The sequence below is a fragment of the Camelus dromedarius genome, chromosome 11 (genome assembly GCF_036321535.1).
Source record: "Camelus dromedarius isolate mCamDro1 chromosome 11, mCamDro1.pat, whole genome shotgun sequence".
In the NCBI taxonomy this organism is placed as follows: Eukaryota; Metazoa; Chordata; class Mammalia; order Artiodactyla; family Camelidae; genus Camelus; species Camelus dromedarius.
Window position 1 is genome coordinate 52,729,917 of NC_087446.1, and position 18,474 is coordinate 52,748,390.

Genomic DNA, 18,474 nt, shown 5'->3' on the forward strand with positions numbered 1-18,474 from the left:
TTCTTTTATTCCCATCTATGTGACTGTGACATCTAGGGCACAGCTTTGGTTGCCTGGGGAAAAAAAGTTATTAGGCAGACATCCCCACTGATCCAGAAGAGGGAATGATACTCACAGGCAGAAATGCCAGGGTCTGTGGCTACAACGGGGAACTTGGAAATCGAGTGAGACCCACACACATCACAACTGCCAAGCAAAGAAACCAGCAAACAACAACTGATAAAATAAATGTGGTGTGAAAGACGTTTACCCTATTTGTTCTTACTGGGTAGTGGGATGTAATTCAGAGAACACCACCAATTCTCAATTCCCTTCCCTGTAAATAAGGAGGCATAAATAGAAAATGGTAAAGGCTTCTTTCATTTCTAATATCCTGTAATCCAGATGGTCTCACAGTCTATGATTCCAACATAGCTATCCCCGAGACTGTGAAAAAGCCACGGAGTCAAAAAATATTTCCTACAGGAAAAAGCTATATAGGATATTTGTCAAAGATGGTGACCTTGGCACATATAAATGCACATATGACAGGGAAGATGGAGTTCTTAACTTACTCTTTCTTTTCTAAACAAAACTTACACAAAAAAATCACATATAAAAAGTATACAAATATTGGGGAGGGGTGAATTTGGAATTCAGGATTAACAGATACACACTACTATATATAAAATAGATAAACAACAAGGACCTACTATATAGCACGGGGGACTATATTCAATATCTTGTAATAACCTATAATGGAAAAGAATCTGAAAAAGAATACATATTTTTATATATATGTATAACTGAATCACTTTGCTGTATACCTGAAACATAATAAATCAACTATACTTCAATAAAAATTAATTTTTTAAAAAAATTAGACAGTGTAGAGTTTAACTCTAGGTGGCATGAGAATTTGTCACAATACAAGTAAAATAATAAACAAGAATACATTATAAAAACAAAAGTTTTAAAAACTATCACCTCATTAGATGTTGACTTGGCATTTGTTAAAAGACAAATGTTGATTTTTTAAACTAAGACTACGAAAGTAATGGAAATTTTTTCACATGATAAGATGACTTCATAATTTTAGGGTTGTTTTGAAAACAAAAACTATACAAGGATGCTTTCTATTTTCATGCTAACTCAAGAGTATTTAAAATGCTTTTAGTGGTTTTCCAGTTCCAAAAACAGGTAAATACAATATAAAATCCCAGTAAGACATTTTATAGACATTGACAAAGATAGCAAAATTCACCCAGAAAAATAGGTAAAACTTCAAAAAAAGGGGTGTTGATGGAGTTACCTTCAAAATTTTACTTCTGAAAGTCAAGATAATGAGAAGACAAGTCACAGACTGGGAGAAAATATTTGCAAAAGACACATTAGCTAAACAAAAGACTTTAAAAACTCAACAATAAGGAAATGAATAACTCAATTAAAAATGGGCAAAAGAACAGATTTCTCACTAAAGAACATATACAGATAGTAAATAAGCATATAAAAAGATGTTCAACATCAATGTCACTAAGGAAGCTAAATTGAAGAGTATGACATTCTGGAAAAGGCAAGACTATAGAGACAGTGAGAAGATCACTATGAGATCTTTCACTGTGGTGTGGGTTTGGAGATAAGAGAGAGGCGTTTAACAACCTGCAGGAGATGCTCTGTCAGCTGGGACTTCCTGAAGAGGGGTGCTGCCCAGCTGTGCAGCTATCTGAGGAGCTCAGAGAAGAGGTCTTTGGGAAGGGGAGCTTTCTTGCGGCTGCTCTGTCTGCGAACGCTTGGGGAGACTAGTTCCAGGAATGCTGAGAAAAAGCTGCAAGTGGAACCCCAGCTATTGCTGAGGTTATGCTAACAGAAACAGTGAGTAGTCTCCCTCTAGTGCCACAAACTAAGAGGAGTCGGATGTCAAAGAAAAAGTATACTTCCCATATTCTTTTTTTCTGAAACTATGAAAACATTTTAAGGGTAGTACAGCATGAGATGTCAAGACAGGAAGAACAAACATACAATTCTGCACATCACAAAGCTTAAGGGTGGGTTTAGAGATAACAGAGAGTCATTTAACAACCACTATGAACCTCCAGCAGGATAAATACAAAAGGAACCACATCTAGACATGCACCATAAACCACTGAAAATCAAACACAAAAAGAAAAGTTTTAAAACAGCTTGAGACAAAAGGCAAACTACCTTTGAACACACCACCTTTAGACCCCTTTAGGCAACTGGGGCCCAGGCCTGGGCATGTGTCCTGCGGAGTCCAGCTGATACACTACAGCCCACAGCCAGCACTCTCTGTAAATCGCACTCCAAAGATCCCGGCCCTTGGAATTCCCTGCCCAAACAGCCTCAGGCCTATTTCCAGGCCTCACCGCCCTCTCTCCACAAGCGTGTGCACACCAGGCCTGAGGAGTGTGCCTGGAGCTCCAGGATGTGCTGCTTATTTAAGCATGCACAGGCCCTCTCACTTCACGAAAGACCCAAGGGTGGGACAGGAAAGCGCCTTGGGTTGAGGGCTTCGATTTTTGCACTTTTTACCCAGGAAATAAGTAAGGGTGAGCCTGCCTTCAGTGGAGCAAATATTAGACTGAAACTTATTTCCCAATATAAGTGATGGAAGCCTTAAGACTATAAATTAAGTTCTGAAAAAGATGAAGAAAACAAATGCAGACTAGAGTTCTGTACCTCAGAATGCACCTCAAAATGAAAGAAAGCATACCTCAAAAATGCAGGACGAGCTCCTCCGTCGCCCCACGACCGGCAGGTGAGCCGAGGTGAGGTGGGGAAAGGCCGGGCGGAGGCCCAGGCCAGGCGCGCAGGATGCCGGGTCCCACCCCGCCGTTTCCACGTGTTGCTCAGCCACGGCAGAGGCGGCTCCTCCAGATCAGGTGCCGGGTGGTGACAAAGGAGAGGACAGCGAGGAAGGCAGGAAGCTTAAAAGGCAGCTCGCCCTAAAGCCTCGGAGAGCGCGCCTCGCCTCCAGGCCTCGCCCCACGTTCCGTTCCGCTTGCGCCCTGGCCTCCTGGGCCCGCCCACCTGGCGACACCATAGCAACCGCGATATAACCCCAGCTTCCTCAAGGTGGTAGACAGCTTCTTCAACCGACCGTGGCACGAGCATTATGAATGACCAGCTGATTGATAGAAGACGTTGAGATCTGGGAGAATGAGGAGCAGAAGCGGAACCCGTGCGTGGCATCAGGAAAATCATCGACCCCTGAAACCACATATGGATCCTGCCCTTCCCCAGCCTGCGTGGCAGCGGCTCCTGGGGGGACACTGAGGGCTATGGGGCCCAGCACAGCCAGCACGTCACACCCTGTAGGGAAGTATTCATTACAGAGAAGATGTGAGTGTAGATGAAGTAAAAGCTTTGGCTACTCTGATGACGTATAATCTGCTGTGGTTTATGTGCCATTTGAGGTTGCCAAAAGCTGGTGTTAAGATCACTCAAGAACCACATCGATACTGAATTGGAAAAGATCACAAGGAAGTTCACCATGTAATTACCAAAAAAGGAGATTCAGTAAATCTTGATGGGTCTGCCCTAGACAGGCACAGGTGAGCGAGAGATGTCCTGGATTGCTGATACTTATGCCATAAGTATCAGCAATAGGGACCTTAGGTAGTAACATGCCCACAGTTACTGGTAAACCCATCAGTCAGGGTGGTATCCACAGACTTGACTCTGCTACTGGTCATGGTGTTTTCCATAGGACTGAAAACTTCCTCAATGAAGCTTCTTACATGAGCATTTTAGGCATGACACAAGGGTTTGGAGATAAAACATTTGTTATTCAGGGATTTGGCAATGATGGCCTGCCCTCTGAGATATTTACATTGTATCAGTGCTAAATGTGTTGATGTTGGTGAATCTAATGGGAGCATATGAAATTCAGATGGCATTGACCCAAAGGAACTAGAAGACTTCACATTGCAGCATGGGTTAATCCTGGGCTTCCCCAAGCAAAGCCCTATGAAGGAAGCACCCTGGAAGCAGACCATGACATACTGATCCCCACTGCCAATGAGAAGCAGTTGACCAAATCCAATGCACTCAGAGTCAAAGCTACGATCATTACGGAAGTTTCCAGTGGACCAACAACTTCAGAATCTGATAAGAGTTTTCTGGGGAGGAACATTATGGTTATTTCTGATCTCTACCTGAATGCTGAAGGAGTGGCTGAAGAATATAATCATGTCAGCTATGACCATTGGACCTTCAAATATGACAGATTCTAACTACCACTTACTCATGTTTGTTCAAGAGAGTTTAGAAAGAAAATTTGAAAGCACGATACAAGTATTCCTGTTGTACCCACAGCGGGTTCCAAAACAGAGTATCAGGTGCATCCAAGAAAAACATTACGTATTTTGGTTTAGTTTACACTACGGAGTTTTCTGCCAGGCAAATCATGCCCACAGCTACAAAGTATAACCTAGGATTAGCAGCTTCTGTCAATACCACTGAGAAAGTCTTTGGGGCATACAGTGAAGCTGGTTTACTTCTCGACTACCCTCTTTACCTATAACTTCTGCAAACCTATCAGAAGCTCTATAACCACAGAAATCTTTTTCTCTTATAGACATCATTCTCAGCAAGTCAGTCCGAATCAGCCCCTTATTTAAGAAGAAAGAAATTAAAATTAGGAGATCATATACAGGTTGACAAGTGTGAAAGTAGAAATAACCTGTTCCAGAGGGCCATTTGGAATATTTTACCTTTAAATAAAAAGTCTCTATTAATCTATCTATGTTCCCTTGCTCCATAGCTTGTTCCCAACATGTTAGCTACACATTGTTTGAGCTGAGCAATCAGTTGCTTGCAATATTTGGCTCTGACCAAGTCTGAGATGGAACCTGTTATAACTTTGATGCATTTAAAATCTGGGTGTGTAGCATTTTCAGAAGGAGGCATGGACCTAAAATGACCATACATCAGCAAAATAACTCAATTTCCCAGGTTGCAAACAAAAATAACAGCTGTTTCTTTTTTTTGCATTTTATTCTTTTAGAATGAAATACATACACGTTGCTGTAAAATTGTTCTTAATCACTTAACAAGCCTAACCTTGAAGCAGTGAGTGCTTGTAAACACAAATTTTAAAAGCTAGTATTTTTGACATAGAACAGTATCATTTATAGCTCATCTGTTCTGTATTGTTATCCAGCAAACATAAAAGGCTAGATGGATAATTATCTTCATAACTGACAATGATGGAGGCTATTTTTGTTACGGCTATCTGAATTTGCTAAATGTAAACATGACATGTAGTCCCAATAATTCAGTAACCTCCTTATTATGTTAGTTCATTTTTCATTTCTCTAATGATCTATTGTGTCGAATAACAGGACAATAATTCAAGTAGAGTGACTCAGAAAAGAACTACCTCATCTCCTTGTCTGGAGTCTGGCTGACAGCCCTAAGCATTGCCAGTGTCCCCAGCTCTGCCTGATTTTGTATCCCTTTTCTTTAGCAGCCTCACATGTGCTCATAAGCTTAATTAACAAAGCGGGGCTTAAAACATTGGATTGAGTGTTTTATTTGGGACTTTTTTGGTCAAGGCCTTTTGAATAGTGATATACCAATGAGATACTAGACATTATTTATATAGTGAATGAGCCATTTTTTAAACAGTTATGCTCTTTCAGAAGTTTCTAATTACTCTGTAACTACATAACTTCACCTGGTAATAAAAAGTTATTTAAAGTGTGCCTTTTCAAAAAAGAAGTGAAAGAGAAATATTTTCAGACAAACAATAGCTGAATACATTTGGTACTAGTATACTTTCACAATAAAAATACTGAAAGGATTTCTTTATGTAGAAGAAATATGTTCCTAAGTGGAAACATTGCCACAGAGGAATGACTTAAGAGCAACTAAAAGTTTGAACACGTAGGTAAACTTAAATGAATATTCTGTGTAATAGTAATGTGTTGAGGCATTATACACACACATATGTATGTATACATACACACATCTACAGCCTGAAGAACAAGGAGGTGAAGGCAGCTATGAGAGAAACACTGCGAAAGTACTTTCCATGTTACTGGTGGAAAAATTAACCTGGAATACAAAAAAAGAGCCAGAATCTATGACACTAGCCAGACATTGTATGAATTGACATTAAGAAAAACTTTCTAAGCCTACACAATGTCAGGTGTTAGAAGATACATTCACAGTGCATAAGGAATGAGTGCAGAGGAATTACATGCTTAGTACAGAGGGAAAACAGTGGAATCTATTGCCATCTCCAATTTAGAAAATGTGGAAAATAAAAGGATTGATTCTCATTACTCCCCAAATGTTCACTGTGGTTTTATTAGGTGAAATATTTGTATCTTAATTCATTGTGATGAGAAAATTCAATGAAAGCCATAATGCCATTATTAAATAAAGATTCCAGATGATTGAGTTAAAGACAGAAATAGACTTCCAGCCATGTTGGAGGAGAAAAATGAATTTCAGCTGTGCAGCCCTTTGATACAAGCAAAATGAACTGAAGGTGCTGAAGAAAGTGAGTTTGTATATAGAGATAGAGAGCAACCTCAAACACACCTTCCAAAACCCGACTGTTTCTTGCCATGGGACCCTTCAATGTGCACATTCATAAATGTGTAAACTTTCAGACACATAAGTGAATAAATGTTATAATCATAAAATAATAAAAGCCAAAAAATACCAAACAACCCAATTAAAAATGGGCAGAAGACCTAAACAGACATTTCTCCAAAGAAGACATACAGATGGCCAACAGGCACATGAAAAGATGCTTAACATTGCTAATTATTAGAGAAATGCAAATCAAAACTACAATGAGGTATCAACTCACACTGCACAGTATAGCCAATATCAAAAAGTCTATGAATAATAAATGCTGGAGAGGATGTGGAGAAAAGGGAAACTCTCCTACACTGTTGGTAGGAACGTAAATTGGTGCAGCCACTATGGAAAACAGTCTGGAGGTTCCTTAAAAGACTAAAAATAGAGTTATCATATGATCCAGCAATCCTACTCCTGGGCATATACCCAGAAAAGAATAAATTCTAATTTGAAAAGACACATGCACCCCAGTGTTTATAGCAGCACTATTTACAATAATTAGGACATGGAAGCAACCTAAGTGTCCACCAACTGATGAATGGATAGAGAAGATGTGGTATATATACCCGTGTGTGTGTGTGTGTGTGTGTGTGTGTGTGTATTTCTCAGCCATAAAAAAAATGAAATATTGCCATTTGCAGCAACATGGATGGACCTAGAGATTATCATACTAAATGAAGTCAGACAGAGAAAGACAAATACTATATGATATGGAATCTTAAAAAAAAAGAGGTGGGGGAGGGATAAATTAAGAGTATGGGATTAACACATACACACATAAAATAAACAAGGATTTACTGTATAGCACAGGGAACTATATTTAATATCTTGTAATACTTAGAAAAGAATCTAAAGAATATATATGTACATTTATATATAACTGAATCACTTTTCTGTACACCTGAAACTAACACAATATTGTAAATCAACTATAGTTCAGTTAAAATTAATCATATTAAATAATAAAAACAAAATACTTTAAGATCTATATAGATTCACAAGGAAAGCAAATATTCTAAAAAAAGTGGACTTACTTATTCCAAACATCCTTAAATTGTGTTTCATTTGTTATTTACTTAATTGACAAGTAAAGAGTGAGGGGAAAAATTATGCCAGAACAGTCTAGTTTGGATGAAACCTTATAGTTCATTGTAAATAAACAAATGGAAATTTTGATTTATGTAAGTCTACTTGTACTTAAGATTACAATAAATTTATCAAATAAATGTGTTCCTAAATACTCCCAAATTGGGAATACTCAAACTATAACAAGGTCCTACGCAGGAAACTAAATAAGCACATAAAGAAATAGATTGGAGTATACAGTTTAGGCAAATAACTGCACTTATTAGCTTTGTCTTTTTACTTATTTGATCATCAAATCACGTTTACACAGCAAAAGTTAACAGGAGATGATTTTGCCTGAGAAGTCCCAGAGAGAAGATGCAACCCTTGCAGTATCAACTGAAAATTATTCCTTTCCTGCTTGGGAAGCCAGGCAAATATGCCTTTGGCCACTCTTTCTACCTTTAACTCCCACTAGACTCAGAAATTTTGAATTAATATTCATAGGTCATTGCATCACCTAAACGTTCCAAAGGCCACACCTAAGAGGTCCCCATTGGTTCTTATAAAATTCAATGTTGAAAACAGTTCTTGGAACTTCAGATTGTGACTATGTAATATAAAAGCTGTTGCCCTCACCATCCCTGGTGCTGCCAGAGGCAAGGAATCAAACCAACCAGCTGCCTAATCATAGCCGTCCCGTGGACTGGTTAAACCCAGACAATGCTGTGTGGCTGAGACATGATACTGGAAAGAAGGAAAATAAGGTGTATTTGAGACCTCCCAAAAAAAAAAAAAAAAAGAAAAAGAAAGAAAGAAACTGCCCTATGGCTATGTAAGTTTAACAGTGTAGAATTCAGTAAAAGCGTTTCATCATCAATAGGATTTTATAAATTCTCTCATGTTATAAGACTTAGAAGCCACTTCCTGCAGGTCATTTTCCTTCTTAGTAGATGGAGCTAGATCGAAGTCCTACAGCCACGCTGGAGAACAGATTGACTTATTGGACAGGATGTACAGGTAATCTGTTTTGGGGGTGTGGGAAGGATTCTGAGGTGAGTTCATGGCCAGGGGTTAATGAGTAAGAATCAGAACTTCTCCTTGGCGAAGCTTTGGTCTTGCTGGGAATGGACAGGACCAGGAAATGGACTGAGGCACCATCATGAGTTCTGTGGGTAACCCAAAGTCAGATTTGAGGGTGTGAGGACAGAGATGGAAATCACTGGTGAATAGTCAGTGTTCCAGCAGATGGAGCCCTCTAGTCATCCAGGCCTGAAGACGTCTGAGAAACAGAGCTGAGAGACATGAACACAACCTCGCCGTGAAGGAGGCATTTGGGATATGGACACTAAGGACAGTGTCTCAGGAGGAAAGTCGAAAGTTCATCTAAATATCTGTACAAAACAGGAATAGAAAGGATTGAATGTCATATGCCGGTTTAAACAGGCCTCCAAACATGAACAGAAGAAGTCAGTGGGTGGAGCCCTCCTCCTGAGGGGCAGAGAGTAGCAGCCCTGGGAACTTCCAGCAGAAGGTAAGAGCTCTTGAATCAAACTCTCACCGTCCTACAGGGTGACTTTCCAAACCTGTTTGCTGTACTGTCTTGGAGTGAGGCCCAGAAAGCATAGTACTGGGCAGAGTCCTCTATCCTGGCTGCTGCTTTAAGTCTTCCCTGGCATGAATTCCTTTCAAGCATTCCTCTTGCTTCCTTTCCTGGAAATTCTGACCTGACCTGGGAACACATCCACCCTAGTAATGCTCTTCCAGGTGGGCCCAGGGGTCTACACTGAGTCCCAACCACGTTTTCGCCCTTGTCATCTGCGCGGTGTGGCAGGTGTACCCATTGGTGGCAATTACATGCTGTCCCTTCTGAGTGAAAGCGTCCACAAAAATTGCAAATTGCTCCACTTCAAAATCATTCTAAAATTCCAATTTACCTTACAACTGTGGTCATGAGCAGAGGAGCGCAGCTACTGGTAGTGATTTCAGTGTGATTTTTTTTACACCTCTTCTGATAAAGACATATAAAATAATAACAACAACAACAACAGCATTAACAGCAATGGGTTTGGTCTTCGATAATGTTTCACTGTATGTGAGGATTTAGGTGTCATTTGATTAGACTCACAATCTCAAATAATCATAATAATAATAGGTGCTTTTAAAGAACTTTATAATTTCATATTTAATCCTAGAATCTCTCTTGGTACTGTTATATCTGTGTTTTATACATAAGGAAATCAAAGCAAACAGCTTTATGCATCTTGTACAAAGTCATGTAGCTAATTAGAGGTGGAGCTGAAATTTGAACCTAGTCTGATATAGGAGCCCACATATCTAGCCAAGATCTCTGATGCCCACTTATTTCCTAGGCTTCAGCTCCTCAGAACGACCTATGTTTAATCAAAAATGACTTGATTTTTCTCATTCCTGAGCATTTGAACACGAACCAAATGTTCAGGCAAACTAAATATCTGTCAGGAACATTTTCCAAGAGCAGTCATACACTTTAAAATGTCAAATTCACCCAATGTAGTGTTACTATTGGCCCTCACTAAATCACAGTTTGAGCTCCCATTGCATTAATTCTGGTTATATATTTAGTCTGCATATCCATATTTTTCAACAGACAATATTAGTAGCAGGCAGCATATCCTAATTACCTTTTTGTTTGAAGTAACTGATACAAACCCAGGTCATAATAGGAAGCAAAAATGTTTACTGAATCATAGTGATATGAAAAGAGAACCGATGCAATGAAAAACTTCCTTGAGGGAAACAGCCTTTGGGCTTCCATGTCTTTTTATATTATTTCTAGGGAAAAGCCTTTGTGAATGGACTTGGGGAACCACAGCACTGTCACAGAGTTCATCCTCCTTGGACTGTCTGCCAACCCTCACATCCAGGCTCTGCTCTTTGTATTATTCCTGGGGATCTACCTCCTGACCCTGATGGGGAATCTGACAATGCTGCTGGTGATCAGGGCTGACTCCCACCTCCACACGCCCATGTACTTCTTCCTGAGTCACCTCTCTTTTGTTGATATCTGCTTGTCTTCAGTCACTGTGCCCAAGCTACTGAAGGACCTCCTGTCTCAAAAGAAAATGATATCTGTGGAGGGCTGCCTGGCCCAGGTCTTCTTTGTGTTTGTTGCTGCGGGGACTGAAGCCTGTCTGCTTTCCATGATGGCCTATGACCGCTATGTCGCCATCTGCCACCCATTGCTTTATGGACAGACCATGAATAAACAGCTGTACATGCAGCTTGTGTGGGGCTCCTGGGGCCTGGGCTTTCTGGACGCACTCATCAATATCTTCCTAGCAATGAACATGATCTTCTGTGAGGCCAAAATCATCCCTCACTACAGCTGTGAAATGCCCTCTCTCCTCCCGCTGTCCTGCTCTGATATATCCAGGAACCTCATTGCTTTGCTCTGTTCCACTCTTCTGCATGGGCTGGGAACCTTCCTTTTGGTCTTCCTATCCTATGTCCGCATTATCGCCACCATCCTGAGCATCAGCTCTACCTCAGGCAGAAGCAAGGCCTTCTCCACCTGCTCCTCCCACCTCACTGCAGTGACACTTTACTTTGGCTCAGGTTTGCTCCGCCATCTCATGCCAAATTCGGGTTCCCCCATGCAGTTGATCTTCTCTGTGCAATATACTGTAGTCATTCCCATGTTGAATCCCCTCATTTACAGCCTGAAAAACAAGGAGGTGAAGGCAGCTCTGCAAAGAACTTTGGAAAAGTATTTGCAACATATCAGGTGCTGAAATAAAAACAGAGGATGGTGAAGAATTGGAGTAAATTTGTGTATAAAAAGACATGGGGTGAGTTTACAGTAGTCAGGAATACTCCTGACTACTTGTGATGTGAGATTCCGCAACCTAAACTAGAAGTGCATGAGAGGATGGCATAAAGTGATTACAGGAAGGATAGTTCACTTTATTTTCTTTTAAAGGAAAAGCAAGTTATTAAGTAATCACCTTAATCTAGAAAGTTTTGTTATGAACAAATTGATTCATTTTTCTCTTTCTGAAACATTTGCTTCAGTAAAATCATTAGTTTCATGAATCTGTCATTATTTTTATTGACTCTGGGGAATACATTAAAAGCCATACATTTGATAAGAATGTAGGGTCCTGGATCTGTAAGAGAGAAAAGTCATAGAAGAGTTAGAGAGTAGAAAGATAGAAGTCCAATTGGGCAGTCATAGAAGACAGGCATAAAAAGCTAAAAGTTCTGCAGAGAGACAGAGGCAGAGTTCAGACTCAGATAAAATGTCCAAATGTGCAGTATGGTGGCCAGATGTTCAGTGTGAGAGGCTGCATGGAGGCTCCCTGGCTCCAGAAACTTTGTTCCTCACAGTCTTCATTCAGGTTTATGTTTTCTCCAACTGGCTGAGCTCATCACTGTTCTTTTCCTTGTAGAGGTCAGGCCTTAGACAAATAATTGGGTTTGATCTCATCACAGGTGAATCCTGAACCATCTTTGTCTCTTATCTCTCAGCTGTCAAACACCTGGTTGCTGTGTAGGGATTGGTGGTTTGCCGATTTTAAGGCATCACTCTCACTGTTTCTGGTTTGTTTAATATACATTTTACAGTTGTCTAAATTACTGTATTTGAGTGAAAGGGGGCAAAAAATAAGCAAAAATTATTGAATTTACTTAATATGTACTTGCATGTTTCTTAAGCCTTTTTCATAAACTCATTTTGCTCCAGTTGTCTGTTTTAAAGGCTTTTCATCCTCATCTAGCCATTCATAACCCACAGCTGTAACCTCTTTTCAATTGATTCTCCAGAAAATTCTATATGCATTATCCCCTTTCATAGACAAGATATTCAAGGCTTTCTTTGGTTTCTTTGACCTAAGGTGATGCACCAGCTAACCCTCCACAGTCGAGCTTCCTGTGGTGAAGGAAAGTTCATGTAGCTGCACCCTGGGATGAAGGCCAGTTTTATAGTCAGTGCACAGATGTCACTGGAGGAAAGTGATTGAGAGAAAGGTACCAATAGATTCACTCAAATTCCCTCTGCTTTTACTTGTTGTTGTCTTTTACTTATAAAAGACATGAAACTCTAGCAGCATGAAGATATCCTTGTAAATCTAGGGGCTCAGCAGTGTTCTCCCCATTGGAGGGGCAGTGCCCTTGAGCTTCAATGCCCATGATGTTACCACACTGCTTACTGTACTGCCCCATCAGTGAAAGGATCCTGTCTGGGCCTTAGAGAAGTTCTTCTGGCCATTCTCTCAAGGGTGTTTATGCCCTTCTGCCCTCTAGAAATTCGGGGAGAACTTGCCTGAACATTGGTCTTCCCAAGAGGTATAATTAATTGATAACAATCCACCATAAATCTGAGTGCTTATTACTGAGAGTATGAATTTATGGGGAAATTCCCAGTATTAATTTCTCAGGAACACGATCCCCTTAGCAGGCCTGAAGATTCTTCCTGTAAGACAGGTGACAAAAAAAGGCAGCAAATATGCCAGAGAGGGAGACTTGCTAAAAGTGACAGTTCACAAGTTTTTCAATTTTACCCTAGTTTCATTATGTTCTTTGTTTTTTTTACTATTAAAACCTTTGCAACCTATTCCATTCCTTTTATCATTTTATCTTTAGAAAAATATCACATAGAAAAAAAGGTGCAAAACACATCTATACAAGCTAAAGAGTGGTTATGAAATGAATGCACATGTACCCATGACCCAGCTGAAAAAATTACTCATTTTACCACCTCTTCCACTCCCCCAAACTGACACTACTCTGAATTTGTTCATCATTCCCTTGGTTTTCTTTATGTGATTTAGTTTCACCTGTTTCTGAATGTAAATAAATAGGATTATGATCTATGTATTGTTGGGACTTGCTTCTTTTCACTCACAGGAAGTTATCACTAATCAGAGGCTCTGGCTTTGGCACTCAGCTGTGATATGTCTAAAATTACTAACATAGGCTGTTGCTTGCCTCACTAGGGGATTCTGTACCATTTGGCCTAAGATGGAAGTTTTAGAAGTGTGTTCCTCACCAACAGTTTTGGCACCTTTCTCAGGTTAGGGATTTAGAGACAAAATATTTAGAGGCCTTCTGACAAGACCTACCCTGGTGTGTATAACTGAAATGATAACCTGGATAATTCAGATAGTAAATCTCAACATCTTAGAAATTTTCAGATTCTTGGAAAAAATTAGTTCAATATTTTATTTTGATATTGTAATATCCAAACTCAACAGAATTTGACAAACCCAGAGATGAAAATAGTTCTTAATATTGACCAGTTGGTTATTCTTCTCTGTTCCTGATTATAATTTAATTGGATTTAGCATCTGAGTCTGAATATTGCCATTCTGATTAGAATGCAGATGTTCATGGATGGACCTATAAAAAGATAAGAGAATAGGACATTGGATGAGTATTTAACGGGAATTATATAGGAAAAGGAATGAAGAGTTGAGAAACTGCCTGGAATAGCAAAAGTGGAACCTATTATTGTGAATCCAAAGATTCTGAGTTTGCATTCTATGAAGCCACCATCACCCTGATACCAAAGCCAGACAAAGACACTACCAGAAAAGAAAGCTATAGGCCAATATCATTGATAAACATAGATGCAAAAATCCTCAACAAAAGATTAGCAAACAGAATCCAACAACACATAAAAAAGATCATACACCATGATCAAGCTGGATTCATCCTAGGGACACAAGGATGGTTCAGCATACACAAATCAATCAATGTGATACACCACATCAACAAGAGAAAGGACAAAAATCACACGATCATCTCAATAGATGCAGAAAAAGCCTTTGATAAAATTCAACACCCATTTATGATAAAAACTCTTACCAAAGTGGGTATAGAAGGAATATAGCCCAACATAATAAAAGTTATTTATGACAGACCTACAGCCAGCATAATACTCAATGGTGAAAAGCTGAAAGCCTTCCCACTAAAATCTGGAACAAGATAAGGATGCCCACTCTCACCACTTCTATTCCATATAGTATTGGTAGTCCTAGCCATAGCAATTAGACAAAAAAAAAAAAAGAAAAGAAATAAAAGGGAGCCAAATTGGAAGACAAGAGGTAAAATTGTCATTATATGCAGATGACATGATGATATACATAGAAAACCCTAAAGGCTTCACACAAAACCTACTAGAGCTAATAAAAAAATTCAGCAAGGTAGCAGGATACAAGATTAACATACAGAAATCAGTTGCATTTCTTTACACTAACAATGAAATATCAGACAAGGAAAGTAAAAAAAAAATCCCTTTTAAAATTGCATCCAAAAAAAAAATATTTAGGAATAAATCTGACCAAGGAAGTGAAAGACTCATATGCAGAGAACTACAAAACATTGACTAAGGAAATTAAAGATAAGTTAAAGAAATGGAAAGATATCCCATGTTCCTGGATTGGAAGAATTAATATTGTTAAAATGGCCATACTACCCAAAGTAATCTACAGATCTAATGTGCTCTCTATCAAATCACCCAGGATATTTTTCACAGAATTAGAACAAGTAATCCTAAAATTTATATGGAATCACAAAAGACTCAGAATTGCCAAAGCATTACTGAAGAAAAAGAATGAAGCTGGAGGAATAACTCTCCCAGACTTCAAACAATACAACAGAGCTACAGTAATCAAAATAGCATGGTATTTGTACAAAAAAAGACATATGGATCAATGGAACAGAATAGAGAACCCAGAAATAAATCCACAAACTTTTGGTTAATTAATCTTTGACAAAGGAGGCAAGAACATACAATGGAGTAAAGACAGTTTCTTCAGCAAATGGTGATGGGAAAACTGGAAGCTGCATGTAAATCAATGAAGTTAGAATACTTCCTCACACCATACAAAAAAATAAACTCAAAATGGCTTAAAGACTTAAACATAAGACAAGACACTATAAACCTCAGAAGAAAACATAGGCAAAACATTATCCAACATAAATCTCAGCAATGTTCTCCTAGGGCAATCTACTCAAGCAATAGAAATAAAATAAAAAATAAACAAATGGGACCTATTTAAACTTATAAGCTTTTGCACAGCAAAGGAAACCATAAGGAAAACAAAAGACAACCTACAGAATGGGAGAAAACTTTTGCAAAAGATGAGACTGACAAGAGCTTAATTTCCAGAATATATAAACAGCTCATACAACTTAATAAGAAAAAAATGAACAACCCAATCCAAAAATGGGCAGAAGATCTAAACAAGCAATAATCCAATGAAGATATATGAACGGCCAAGAGGCACATGAAAAATGCTCAATATCACTAATTATCAGAGAAATGCAAATCAAAACTACAATGAGATATCACCTCCCACCAGTCAGAATGGCCATCATTCAAAAGTCCACAAATGATAAATGCTGGAGAGGCTGTGGAGAAAAGGGAACCCTCCTGTACTATTGGCAGGAATGTAGTTTGGTGCAGCCATTATGAAAAAACAGTATGGAGATTCCTCAAAAGTCTAAAAACAGACATACTATATGATCCAGCAATCCCACTCCTAGGCATATATCCAGAGGGAATCTTAATTGAAAAAGATACATGCCAGGGGGAGATGGGTGGGAAGGGACAGACTGGGAGTTCGAAATTTGTAGATATTGACAGGTATATATAGAATAGATAAACAAGATTATACTGTATAGCACAGGGAAATATATACAAGATCTTGTGGTAGCTCACAGTGAAAACGAATGTGATAATGAATATATGTATGTTCATGTATAACTGAAAAATTGTGCTCTACTCTGGAAATTGACACAACATTGTAAACTGACTATAACTCAATAAAAAAAAAAAAGATACACACAACCCAATGTTCATAGCAGAACTATTTACAATAGCCAAGACACGGAAACAACCTAAATGTCCATCGACAGATGACTGGATAAAGAAGTTGTGGTATATATATATACCACACACACACACACACACACACACACACACACACACACACACACACACACACAATGGAATACTACACAGCCATAAAAAAGAATAAAATAATGTCATTTGCAGCAACATGGATGGACCTGGAGAATGTCATTTCTAAGTGAAGTAAGCCAGAAAGAGAAAGAAAAATATCATAAGATATCACTTATAATGTAGAATCTTAAAAAAAAAAAGATAAATGAACTTATTTACAAAACAGAAACAGACGCACAGACATAGAAAACAAGCTTATGGTTACCAGGAGAGGAAGCGGGTGGGAAGGGATATGCTGGGAGTTTGATATTTGCAGATACTAACTACTATATGTAGAATAGATAAACAACAGGTTTATACTGTATAGCACAAGGAACTATATTCAATATCTTGTAGTAACATGGTGAAAAAGAATATGAAAATGATTATATGTATGTTCCTATATGACTGAAGTATTGTGCTGTACATCAGAAATTGATACAACATTGTAAACTGACTATATTTCAATAAAAATATATTTTAAAAAATAAATAAATAAATAAAACAAGGGGATTGTGTTTGGATTATGTTCTTTATTTTCTTTCTCTCTTTTTGAATTCTCATTTCTTTAGAATTCCTCAAGATTAAAAGAAGAAAGATTACTAACTAGTTCTCTAAATACTGTATGAATCCATGGGTTCTAAAGTCAATTAGGATATTTACACCTATAACGAGGGAAAATTTCTTTTCCTGTACCTTAAGTTCATGACTAGGATTCCTGTAACAAAAGACAAATTAACAAGAGAAAAGCATACAAATTTATTTAATGTAAGTTTTATGTGACATTGGAGCCTTCATAAGAAAATGAAGGCATGAAGAAACTTGAGTGATTTTTTTCCCAGCTTTATCAAGATATAATTGACATAAAATATTGTGTAAGTTTAAAATGTACGATATATTGTTTTGATGAATTTACATATTGCTATATGATTACCACCACAGTGTTAAGGGTACAAACCTGAGTGTTTTTGTAGAAAGACTAGAAAGTCATGGAAAGATGTTGTAGGACAAAGGTGAGCTACGTGTAGTAAACTAGAGGGGGAGGAGTATGATTAGCAAGGCCAGTTCATTCAGATTCCTCTCTGTGTCCCTTCATCTTGGAGATAAGGATGTCCCTTTCCTCCAGGTATAGGGAGGGCACCTCTCACAGGGGTTTCATGATCTGCTTCGGAGAAAATCAGAAAATCCTTCCTTCACATGCCCACTTCTCAAATTCCTTCACCATGAAATATTCAGTATGGCAAGGCACCATATTTGGGGATAGAGTTCTCATCCAAGGTCACAGCTTCAACACAGAAGTTCCAAAAGACCATACTTAATGGAATCATCTAAGGCTCTTTCAAATTTCAACTTGTCTAGTTAATGACTTTCAAATTGGGTTTCAGGCTGTGACCTCAGGGAATAAAGGACACTAGCTTATGTTCTGTACCTGAAACTAATGTAATACTGTAAGTCAATTATACTTAAATTAAAAAAAAAAAAAAAAGATATTAGCTCCCTCATATTCTGGGCTGCCAGACTCAGCCAGCCAATTACTGACTGCCTGATCTATATTTACCCTTCTGAAGGATTATATGTGAGGATCACTCACTTCACAGATTCTCCTACAGCTGTATTTAGAATCAGAGAAGAAATTATACAAAGAGATGCCTATGTGGTTGAACCTGAGACCATTAGAGAGAAGCTCCTCACATCTTTTGTTGTTGATAGTCTTTCCACGTAATTCGTAGGAGAGAAAAGCTGGACGAATTCAGGGCTCAGAGGATGCATGTCTTGTAGCTTCTGCCTTTAAGAAGATACTTGGAGCATTAGTTTTCTGCTCTCACCAT

At 38.6% G+C, this 18,474-nt stretch overlaps 2 protein-coding genes and 1 pseudogene across 2 annotated transcripts in view; 2 read left to right on the plus strand and 1 right to left on the minus strand.

The window, feature by feature from the left end:
* ZNF641 (zinc finger protein 641) overlaps nt 1-2,903 on the minus strand; it is a 104,982-nt gene extending 102,079 nt beyond the window's left edge. The window contains exon 1 of the mRNA XM_064490922.1: nt 2,711-2,903. The gene's annotated coding sequence lies outside the window, so the exon portion shown is untranslated. The remainder of the gene's footprint in view (nt 1-2,710) is intronic.
* On the plus strand, nt 105-4,522 carry LOC105103825 (glutamate dehydrogenase 1, mitochondrial-like; annotated as a pseudogene).
* A 5,971-nt stretch (nt 4,523-10,493) lies between these two features.
* LOC105103824 (olfactory receptor 8S1) lies at nt 10,494-11,475 on the plus strand. Its single transcript, XM_010997492.2, has one exon. The coding sequence runs from the start codon at nt 10,494-10,496 to the stop codon at nt 11,430-11,432; it is 939 nt and encodes a 312-aa protein (XP_010995794.1). The 3' UTR covers nt 11,433-11,475.
* The last annotated feature ends 6,999 nt before the right edge of the window (nt 11,476-18,474 follow it).

What these genes read in the sequence shown, in the direction of transcription:
- LOC105103824 (XM_010997492.2), top strand. Translation starts at nt 10,494, where the DNA reads ATGGACTTGGGGAACCACAGCACTGTCACAGAGTTCATCCTCCTTGGA.